The following is an 11,160-nucleotide window of genomic DNA, read 5'->3' as shown; positions in this document are numbered from 1 at the left end:
CGTCTAAGGGAACATACGGCAGTCTAAATCTCTTAAAAAATTGAGCTGATATGAAAGAATGAGATGCACCAGTATCTATCAAAACTCATGCAGGAAAACCGCACAAACTAAAGGTACCTTCAATCATGCCCTCACTATCAGCCTGAGTCTGCTCCTGGTTCAGAGCGAAGACTTGCCCATGAACACGAGGACGCAAAGAAGAATGTCCACGAGAAAAAGTCTGAGGACGCTGCTGCTGCGACTGCTGACATGATGGATGATGCTGCTGGACGGTAGCCTGAGAACCTCCATCGCTACCAGAACCACTTGCCGCTCCCATAAGGTTAGGACAGTCCTTCTTCAAATGACCCATCTCGCCACAGAGAAAACAAGCACTGGAAGCACGATGACACTGGACTGGAGGATGTCTCCTCCAGCACTGCCCACAACGAGGATTTCTACCCTGCTGGCCAAAACGAACAACGGCTCCTGATCCGGAAGAAGAAGAAGAAGAAGAAGAAAAAATAGCACTTTGTTTCTTAAAAGAATGGGCTCGCGGACCCAAAGAACTCAAAGGTTGAGAAGTCTGCAACTCCCTCCCTCGTCTCAAACTGATCTTTTCCTGGCGACAAAGGTTCACCAAGCCCTCATACGATGTAGGATTGTCACAAACAGTCACCCTATCAAAGATCTCCTGATTTAAGACCTGGAGAAAATGGTCGTACTTCGCCTCAGAACTAGAACCAACATGCGGACAATACGGAAGTAGATCAATGAATTTCTGCTGGTACTCATCAATGGACATCGTCCCTTGCTTCAGATTAAGAAGCTCTATCGTCTTCGTCTGACGAAGGGCTGGAGGAAAGTGCAACTAATGGAACAAACGACAAAAGTCTGACCACAAAGCATGGCCCTGATCATGGATCAACTGAGCGGACGTAGATCTCTACCACTTACGAGCTCGTCCCTACAACAGAAAATTAGCAGCCTCCATCTTCTGTTCCTCGAAACAATCGAATACACGAAAACAGTGCTCCATCCATTCAAGCCAATCCTCTGCTGTCTCAGGAGTCTCACTTTCTACCAAAGGCTTAGGCCCGAGTTGAACAAACTTATGCAACTCAAAACTTCGTCTACCCTCTCTATGATGATGGTGAGCTCGGTGATGCCTCGGAGGATCCTCATCACCCCAACGCCCATCGCTAGTCTGAATCTCATAGTCTCTACCAGCCATCTGAAAGTATTGAAACACATTAACTCAAAGATCCAATCCCAAATCCCAAGAATATTCTATGCATGCTCTGATACCAATAGATGTAGCGACTCAACCCGGATCCGCTACTAATAAGAATCTAATTAAGCATGCATTTACTTAAGCAAAATATAATCAAAATTTAACAGCGGAAAAGTAAAGAATCTAAATCCAAATACAGTCGGCAGAATACAACCGACAGAAAACCCATAAATAAAAACTGTATAATACAATCAAATCGAACAGTGTATCAAATCCCTAATGACTAAGGGAAACTCACTGGAACCCTGAATCCTCGTCTCCGCCTTGCTACGATCCTCCGGCGTCACCCAATCTGAGACCTACCCCGTCGAATAGGGTGTCCAGAAAATACAGAAATATTGGACGTGAACGACTACTCTCAATACAAAAACAATTATATATAAACAAGTATGATGCACGAATTATTTTAAAACCCAGTAAAAACTCAGTCTGCTCAGGGGCGCCAATCGAATATGCAGTATCGGCTGGAGAGCGACTCTGTGGGGTATATCCACATACTCTCCCTATCACCGTAGCGTCAGTCTCAGCCGTCACGGTATCTTTCGGTGATAGACAAAATAATACGGGGCTGAGCCTCCCCTCACATACCTCTAACGGGATGCAGTCTAGAATAATCATGCATGTGCTAAAATAGTAAAACAGTAATACATGGCACATACAATGCAACATAAAAGTGTATATATCATGCCGGCTATCTCGGTCAGTACTTACGTACCTCAAACTCAGCAATAAGAGCAACCTAGCAAGTCTTGCTCTCTAGTCCAAGCCTATAATCATATAGTCGCTATATCACTTAAAGTGCTCTAAAAGCCTTAACTAGATTATTAGATACTCCCTAAAGCTATTAGGGATCCAAAGTTATACCTGCGTCCATCATTAGCCTGCTGATGGCGACTACCTCAAAACTTAGGCACAGCTCCGCTGCTAACCCCGTAGCGCTCCGCCACTCCCAGACTTCCAGTAGGACGCCAAGAAAGCCTTAGAATCGACTAAAAGGTACTAGAATAGAGAGAGAATAGGTGAATTGGCGAATGGAAAGTGAGCCTCGCATCCCATATTTATAGACTTTCCGATCGCACGATTGGAACTTCCGATCAGATCGAAACGTCTGATCCCCTGCTTCCGATCTCTCTCCGCCAACCACGTGTCGTTCAGTAGCTGGCTGTCGATAGACGATCGGAGTTTCCGATCACCTCTTCGGAGCTTCCGATCACATGACATCATCAATGCTGACCTCATCCATGGCAACTAACCTCGAGTAAAGTTCGGAGCTTCCGAACCATGATCGGAGCTTTTGATCGTGACAGAGCTTTCGATCCTGAACGGTGCTTCCGAACTACCCGATTGCTTGGAATCCTCTGGGCTATTTTCGAGCATTCTGAATCCATTTTTGAACTCCTTAGATAAATTTGAAAATCCTTAATCAAATTTTACCCAAATTTAATCGTGATTACCAAGTTAATTACTATTTTGGGTACGGGTCACTATACGCGTTTTTCAGAAGCAGAAAAGATCAAAAATTTGAAGTATTTATTCAACCATCTCTAAACACTCTCTCGGTTCTAACAAAAAATTATGCTTTTCACTCACGATATTTCTTCAAACACAATTAACAAAAAAATGATACTTTTGCGGTAAAAAATAATACTATGGATATAAATATGTAATATTTTCAGGAGGCGAATATTTTCACACATCAGTATATATAACATAATATTTCTTCATAGTATAACTAACAAAAAATGATATTTAGGAGTGAAAATGATACTTTGAAAATAAAAAGGTAATACTTTTCATTAGTTAAATCGGATCGGAAATCAACCTCATAAAATTAATATATGAAACAGTTTCACGGTGTTTGTGTATTTAGTTTGTCCCACATCGGTTGGATGAATTGCCTGGGAGTTTAATATATAGGCTTGAACAAACCTCCCCTCTTGAACTAGCTTTTGAGGTGAGTTAGGTCCTAGTCTCAATTTCTAACACACGGGAGTTAGTGTATATATATAATAATAAGAATTGTTTGTCAAAACATATTTTTATACTCTCCACAATGTTAATAATTATTATATTCATTTAAAATTTCAGCATCCTAAAAAAACAATTATATTGTTTATATAAAATACCATGTTTTCAAATTCCAACAAATACTTATTTACTCTCAAAGAATTAAAATAGTATTTGAAAAGATAGGTAGAAATTTAATTTAATATATAATTAATGTATTTAATAAAACAGCCGAAGAACTGTGTCGGTAACTGTATTGACACTAACTGATTAAAGAGTGATCACATTTGGAAAATATCTGAAGCTGCTCATACTTCTTCCAACGCTCCTCCGCTCTTCTCCATGATCTCAGCTACAGCGCTCCTTAATTAATCGGATTTCGAGCTGCGTATCACCGCCGTAAGCTCCGCCGCCGCGGTGGCGGATTAAGTTTTTGTACACCTGAATCATCAAATCTGGGACTTGAATCACTTCTTGCATAGGTCTGTTGATGTTTGCTGCTGTGTTCTTTTACAAGCTCTGTTCTTAGATTTATTCGAGCAGCAAGGGTATCTTGTGTTTTTTGGGGGTCTGCATATTGTGGAGTTAGAATCTCGAATTTTGAGTTTAGTGGATCTTGAATAGTGCTCTTGCTGAACTGGGATTTTTTTTTTTTTAGAGTGCTTGCACTGTACATCGGGTGATTTATTTTTATTTGAACTGAGCTCAACAAATTAGAAATGTTTTTGATTGGGAAATTTCAGAAAACAAACTTTGGGCTGGGCATCCCAACATGAATTCTTGTAGTGACAGCTCACTTTGTTACGAAACATCTGATCTAAAATGTGATAATAAATTGACTTTTAGCCACTCAATTTGCACTTTTGAATTACACTCTGAATCAGAGGAAAATTCGTTGAGACTCTTACAGCAGATTTTCCTAGTTCTTTATGTATCTCATATAGTTGGTTGTTTACTTTCATCGTATCGATTGAGTATTAGCATAAAAAAAATAACATTTCACCATCATATGAGTCTATAGCTAGAGATCTGCATATTTTTTCGGTGCTTGCATCACCGATTTCTTGGGGTTCGTTCAAGCTTTTGGCCACGTAATAAAATATCTGTTTTCTCTTGATCTGGAAGGTAAATGCAGAGAAATGTTCTCTGTGTGATACCTCTGTCAAACTTAGAGTCAGGCCCCTTTACTAGTCCGTCTTCTGTTTCAATTTTTGCAATTACCTTGCTGCTCTATGATATTGAAATGATTACCAGTGTTCACTCACCTACATATCCAGACATGGAACCTGGTTTGAGCTTGTATTGATACTTAGTATTAGGGATACAACGAATCTAACCGAGTTGAATATCTCAGAAAATTTGGGGTCAAGTTCAAATTCGAATTGATTTGAGCGTATTTGAGCTTGATCCGAAGCTTGAAACGCGGATATTTTGAGTTCGAGTTCAAGTTTGGCTTGTTCTTGTCGAAACATATTCAAGCCTTTCAAAAGCCACTTTTTTTTTTTTTAAAAATATTACAGTCCTTGTGATAAGCCTTCTTTGTCCTGAATATTCCTACGTTTGGATCTAAGCCTTGTCATTAAAACTGTGAACAGGAATTCATATTTATAACTTTTCAGTTTTAACAAATCAAAAATTTCATAAAAAATTATAAAATCAAATCACTAAAACTTGAACCAAAAAATACATGGTATTATCACTTGAATACACAAGAAGTATAAAAATCTTTATTAGTTGGATATTTGTTTTTCACCAAATACAGAATAAGAGAGATGTTTTTAGATATACAGTATGCTCCATTGATAGGCCAAAAATGAGGTGGGAGAGAGGCTGCTGAGCCCATCGTCGTGACATTTTTGTTTTCCAAAGCTGCATCACGGGGTGTTGATGAGGGCGAATATAGATAGAAGGAGAAGCACCATATTATATTAAAGAGATAAGTTGAATACGAAGGGTAATGGAGATGAATGTTGCTAAATGCAATGGAGGTGGCAAGACTGCTGTGACAGGACACTATCGTTTACATATACAAGTATATAGATTTTTCTTATCAAATCTTGTGTGCAATCAAACAAAATGAACTATGCTTGAGTTCAACTCAAGAAAAATTAGGGCGCAACTCTGTCTTGGTTCAAATTCAAATAATATGTTGATGAGCTGGCTCAATTTATTTGTAACCCTACTAAGAACTAATTTTGTATAGAAATTTGCCTATTTGTTGTCCTAAAAACACTCTTTGCTTGTTCCTTGCTCTCCCTGGATTTTAGTTGACATTTTCCTCTTAAATTTGAGATTCAGTCTTATAATGTGGTTACATTGTATGTGTATAAATAAATCATTCCTTGACTAATTGAAGTACACAAACAGAAATATGGCATCAGGAAAATACTCCAGAGTTGATGGGAGAAAACCGTCGTCTGGATATTGTTCCACAATTGCAATTGTGGTTTGTGTAGCCCTTCTTTTAGTTGGAGTGTGGATGATGATGTCATATTCTGTGGTTCCTGTTGAAGACACTGATGTTTCTGTGGAGAACAAGACGGATGTGAAAACTCATGTTTTAGAGAGTGGTAGTGACAGTATTGATGATGCCAGCAATGAAGAGAGTAGTGATAGTGCAAGTGATAACAATGATACAACTGATGATGGAAAATCTAAACAGTTTGAGGATAACCCAGGTGATTTGCCTGAGGATGCAACCAAAGGGGACACAAATGGGAACTCAAATCAGGAGGAAAAGAATGAGAACTCTGAAGAGATCAACACGAACACTGAGGAAAAGCTGGAAGATCAATCTGAAGAGAAGTCTGAAGATGAAAATAGAGAAGGTGAATCAGAAATCGAACTAGAAAATGGAAAAGAAAAGAAAGAAGATGGGGAATCTAAGGTGTCAAAATCAGAACCTGTAGATAGTGATGAGACCAATGCTGTTGACACAGAGGAAAATTCCGGTAAAAGTTCTGGAGAGGCAAAAGATGGGGAGCGGCAGTCGGTAGACAAGAAAGATAAGGAGCCTGAAGCGGAGGTTTTGGAAGAATCTACAACTCAAAATGGAGTCTTTTCAACTCAGGCGACGGAATCAAAGAATGAGAATGAAGCCCAAAAATCATCAGAGTTGGAAAATAAAAAATATTACCATTGGAAGCTTTGCAACACTTCTGCAGGGCCAGATTACATTCCATGCCTTGACAACTGGGCTGTGATCAGGAAGCTTCCATCAACTAAACACTACGAACACAGGGAGAGGCACTGCCCGGACAATCCTCCGACGTGCCTTGTTCCACTTCCTGATGGATACCAATACCCCATCGAGTGGCCTACCAGCCGGGAAAAGGTAAAGTTCTTCAGAAAGAGATTATTGCAGTGCCCATATTTTTTGGTTCATTTACATCTACTTCTTTTGCTTGGTTTGATAGATTTGGTACCATAATGTCCCTCATATCAAGCTTGCACAAGTTAAAGGACACCAGAATTGGGTTAAAGTTACTGGTGAATACCTTACCTTCCCTGGTGGTGGTACCCAATTTAAACATGGTGCTCTTCATTACATTGATGTCATACAAGAGGTAAGATGTAAGTAAGTGCCTGACTACGTGATGTGTTTTTTCTCTTTACTTGATTTACAGCACACAAGGAAATCGGTTTATCTCACAATAGCAAATATTTGTCACATGGCATGTATTTGGTTTGGTGACCGTTAGATATTTTTCTTTTCTGAATAATGATAAATAATTTACTGATTTTGTTCAGTGTCAGGTATGATATGAGGCATGTGCATAGAAATATTTATTTTTAGTTATGAACGTACCTCATCAATACTCATATGCGCATCCCAAAATCAATTCTTATGTGCTGCGGCTTTTCTGCTCAAAGTTTTTTTGACATTTAGTTCTCTACTATTGACTGTTATGTAGTCTGTGCCTGATATTGCCTGGGGAAAGCGCTCCCGGGTTGTTTTGGATGTTGGATGTGGAGTTGCTAGCTTCGGGGGGTTTCTTTTTGACAGAGACATGCTAACCATGTCATTGGCTCCGAAAGATGAGCATGAAGCTCAGGTTCAATTCGCACTTGAAAGAGGAGTACCTGCTATTTCTGCTGTAATGGGTACAAAAAGACTTCCTTACCCAGGGGGAGTTTTTGATATTGTACATTGTGCACGTTGTAGGGTGCCTTGGCATATTGAAGGTAATTTTTCCTTTATTTGAGAAATATTTTTTGGCTATTGCACGAGTGTTTGAGCATAATATTTAGTAACACAAGATTTTGTATGGGCATAAAAAAAATTCATTCTTTCTTTGGTTGTAATTGTTATTAATTTGGTAGCTAATACTTGATTAAGTTCATTTGGTTTTCATTGGACATTCAATCAATGACATGTAACAATGTTCAGGTGGTAAGCTTCTGTTGGAGCTGAATCGTTTACTAAGGCCTGGAGGTTTCTTTGTTTGGTCAGCGACTCCAATTTACCAGACACTTCCTGAAGATGTAGGAATTTGGGAAGGTACATGTACTATTTGATATCCCTTGAAGCTGATGTGGTTTTTTAATCTTATTTACATTATTCTGCATGATATTGACAGCCATGAAGAAACTTACCAAAGCAATGTGCTGGGATGTTGTATCAATTTCCAAGGACATGGTAAACGGAGTGGGGATTGCTGTATATCGCAAGCCTATTTCAAATGAATGTTATGAACAAAGGTCGGAAAATGATCCTCCACTCTGCCCAGATTCAGATGATCCAAATGCTGCCTGGTGAGATGATAGTTTATATTTTAACCGATCGTCAACATTTTTAGTTTTCTTTCTGAAAATTGTGACAGGCCCACTTCATTAAATTGTGTTACAGTGCTGTATATATAAATCAATTTTCTATTATATATTTTTTTATGATAATCTCAAATGCTAGCTTATATTACATGTTCAGGAATGTTCCTTTACAAGCATGTTTGCACAAAGTGCCAGTTGCTTCATCAGAACGTGGATCTCAATGGCCGGACCTGTGGCCTGCCAGGTTGGGAAAAACACCGTATTGGTTGTTGACTTCCCAGGTTGGAGTGTACGGGAAACCAGCTCCAGAAGATTTTGCAGCTGATATAAAACATTGGAAACGTGTAGTAAGTAAATCATATCTAAGTGGACTGGGAATAAAGTGGTCTACTGTGAGAAACGTCATGGACATGCGAGCTGTCTATGGAGGGTGAGTAGATTGATATAACAAAGAACGAGCTGGTTCATAGTGTTTTCTTCAACGAAAGTTTCATTAATATCCTCTTGAGTTCACTGTTTAGCCAGCAACGACTATCACACCCTATCCCATATAATCTAAGTTTAAAGGAATCAACAGGTTCTTGATGTTCTTTTTATCATATTCTCGTCTTTCTTTTTAATCGAGCTTTTACTTTTTTTTCTTCCTGGAGAACCACTATTAGCATATTGAGGATTGCTTGATTACAGCAGTCTGTTTGCCATTTTGAACGTACTAGATTTGGTACATTCAGTTCCGTTATACTTGATGTGTGGGAACATTCCGTGAGTGTTAGTTTGTATTCAGGTTTTTACTGATTTGCTTTCAGTTGCATGAATCTATTTCATTCTCCTATCGCACACTATCAAATAGCTTGTACTAATAAGGACTTCACTATACAGATTTGCTGCGGCACTGAAAGAGTTGAATTTGTGGGTTATGAATATCATCTCTATAGACGCTCCTGATACACTGCCCATCATATATGAACGAGGTCTATTTGGAATTTATCATGACTGGTGTGAATCATTTAGTACTTACCCAAGATCTTACGATCTTCTCCATGCTGATCATCTTTTCTCGAAGATCAAAGCGAAGTACGAGTGAGACTTCCAATATTTTGATTTAGATACTTGTGTTGTAGGGTTGTTCTAATCATTCTGGTGACAGGTGTAATTTCATGGCTTTGGTTTCTGAGGTTGATCGAATTTTGAGACCCGGAGGAAATATTATAATCAGGGATACCATCGACGTAATTACCGAACTGGAGAACTTGTTCAAGTCTCTGCAGTGGGATATTCGCATGACGTACTCTAAAGACAAGGAAGGAATGTTGTGTGCCCAAAAAACCATGTGGCGCCCTAAAGATGAAGTGACAATTAAATATGCCATTTCTTAAATCATCACATCATACACACGACGACTCCGGAGGCTTACTTGTCAGCTGCAGAAACTAGGTTTGTATCAAAGCTAATTTAATAACTGATCACGATCTTTTCTTCCGGCTACCCTCTCAATGAGTGTACTCTGCTATTGTTCTCCCACCAGGTTTATTCAATTTCAAGATATGTTTTGATATGATTTTTTAAATCTTTTTACCTTTTTCATCAACATTTGTGTAGAACACTCCCAGGTTTGTTTACTATTTGGCCTTTTCTCCTTCACTTGCTCCTGAGACCAGATCAGGACAAGAACGTTTCGGCTTGTCGTATGATCTCTTTTTTTGTTTTGTTTTTAATGCAGGTGTAATCTGCAGCAAGGCTATATTGTGATGTTTTTACTGTTTGGTAATTGTATGGGGTTGTCTTAATAAAGGATGGTAGAAGATTCATTCAAACGAGTTATATTATCAAGTGTACATGTGTTTTACTTTAATGTTTGAATGTTGAGGATTCGTGATATAGTTAGAAACGAAGTGATGAGGAACTAATTGTGTAATATCATTTATTTGGTGTATTCTATTATGCACTTTTCACATTTCTTACGGTAATTCGTCTTTACTTTATTTTTCAGTAAAATAATCTTTTTTTTTTTTGAAACGTTTCTGAATTCGTGTTGCGATCCTTGTGCGGTTGTAGCCTTAAATGAAACAAACAATAATAAGAGCTGTAATGACATTCCCAATAAATAAAATCTTTCCAAGTGTGTGAACATTCAATAATTAGAATGGAAACTCCCCCTAAAATTAAGAGACTTTGATAACATCAATCAAGTCAATTCAATTGTTAAGGCTAAATCAAATTCAAAAAAAATTGTTAAGGCTAAATTTGAATAGGAATTAAGGTCATTTGTAACCCTAATATTCATCATTATGATCAACCATAATGAGGTTATTAAAATACCATAAAACCAAAGTTAATGACCCCTTGCCATAAAATGTGACCATCAAGGTCATTTAAGTGGGAACCTTCTTCCATATACCTCTTTCCCCCTATAAATACCACACCAAGGTGAAGGCATGAGCACACCAAACACAAGACTTATTCCTCTAGAAATTTGAGCAAATAAGGGTTAGGGTGGTGGAAATTCCGTTTATTCTTAGAGCCAAGGTCTGCCCAAGATTCGAGTAAGGAAGTGCTACCCGATTTCAAACACCGAAAAGAAGATGCACCTTCTTGATATGAGTTGTACATATCAAATTTTTTGTACCTCTTATTCCGGTTTGGGATCGGTTCATTCATGTCACCCGTTGTCCATTCTTTTGGTCGGGTTTCCATCTTTCAGGTATTAATCACTCATATTGCGGACCATGTACCGCCCTAAGACTTTTTGGCTCCGGGTGTTACATGCCCACCAGCTTCCGCCTGGTTCGTCCCCGAACCACACCGTACTAGGAGAGGCCAGGCTCTGATACCATTTCTAACGTCCCACTGCATGTCTTTTCAACGTGCTTATGTCTTCACTCACATGCACCCTGAAAAACTTCCCAGGAGGTCACTCATCCTAAAATTGCCCTAAGTCAAGCACGCTTTGGAGTTCTTATGTGATGAGCTCCCGAAAATAAGATGCATCTTCTTGATATGAGTTGTACATATCAAATCTTTTGTACCTCTCATTTCGGTGTGACATCGGTTCATTTATGTCACCCTTCGCCCATTCTTTTTGGTGGGGTTTCCATCTTTCAGGTATTAAC

The 11,160-nt window shown here is 38.8% G+C and overlaps 1 protein-coding gene across 1 annotated transcript; it reads left to right on the top strand.

The window, feature by feature from the left end:
• Positions 1–3,541: 3,541 nt before the first annotated feature.
• On the top strand, positions 3,542–10,004 carry LOC140880465 (probable methyltransferase PMT26). Its single transcript, XM_073284932.1, has 10 exons — positions 3,542–3,762; positions 5,648–6,614; positions 6,697–6,846; positions 7,195–7,465; positions 7,671–7,781; positions 7,861–8,035; positions 8,208–8,480; positions 8,930–9,124; positions 9,198–9,484; positions 9,771–10,004. The coding sequence occupies exons 2-9, from the start codon at positions 5,652–5,654 to the stop codon at positions 9,424–9,426; spliced, it is 2,367 nt and encodes a 788-aa protein (XP_073141033.1). The 5' UTR covers positions 3,542–3,762; positions 5,648–5,651; the 3' UTR covers positions 9,427–9,484; positions 9,771–10,004.
• The last annotated feature ends 1,156 nt before the right edge of the window (positions 10,005–11,160 follow it).

The sequence above is a fragment of the Henckelia pumila genome, chromosome 2, assembly GCF_033568475.1.
Source record: "Henckelia pumila isolate YLH828 chromosome 2, ASM3356847v2, whole genome shotgun sequence".
NCBI classification, from domain to species: domain Eukaryota; kingdom Viridiplantae; phylum Streptophyta; class Magnoliopsida; order Lamiales; family Gesneriaceae; genus Henckelia; species Henckelia pumila.
Note: the sequence above shows the minus strand (reverse complement) of the source record. Positions and strands in the feature narration are given on the sequence as shown.

Excerpts from the sequence above, each read along its gene's own strand:
- LOC140880465 (XM_073284932.1), top strand. The coding sequence starts at position 5,652 with ATGGCATCAGGAAAATACTCCAGAGTTGATGGGAGAAAACCGTCGTCT. Across the intron at positions 6,847-7,194 it reads ACATTGATGTCATACAAGAG|TCTGTGCCTGATATTGCCTG; the intron begins GTAAGATGTAAG and ends ACTGTTATGTAG. Across the intron at positions 7,466-7,670 it reads GGTGCCTTGGCATATTGAAG|GTGGTAAGCTTCTGTTGGAG; the intron begins GTAATTTTTCCT and ends AACAATGTTCAG.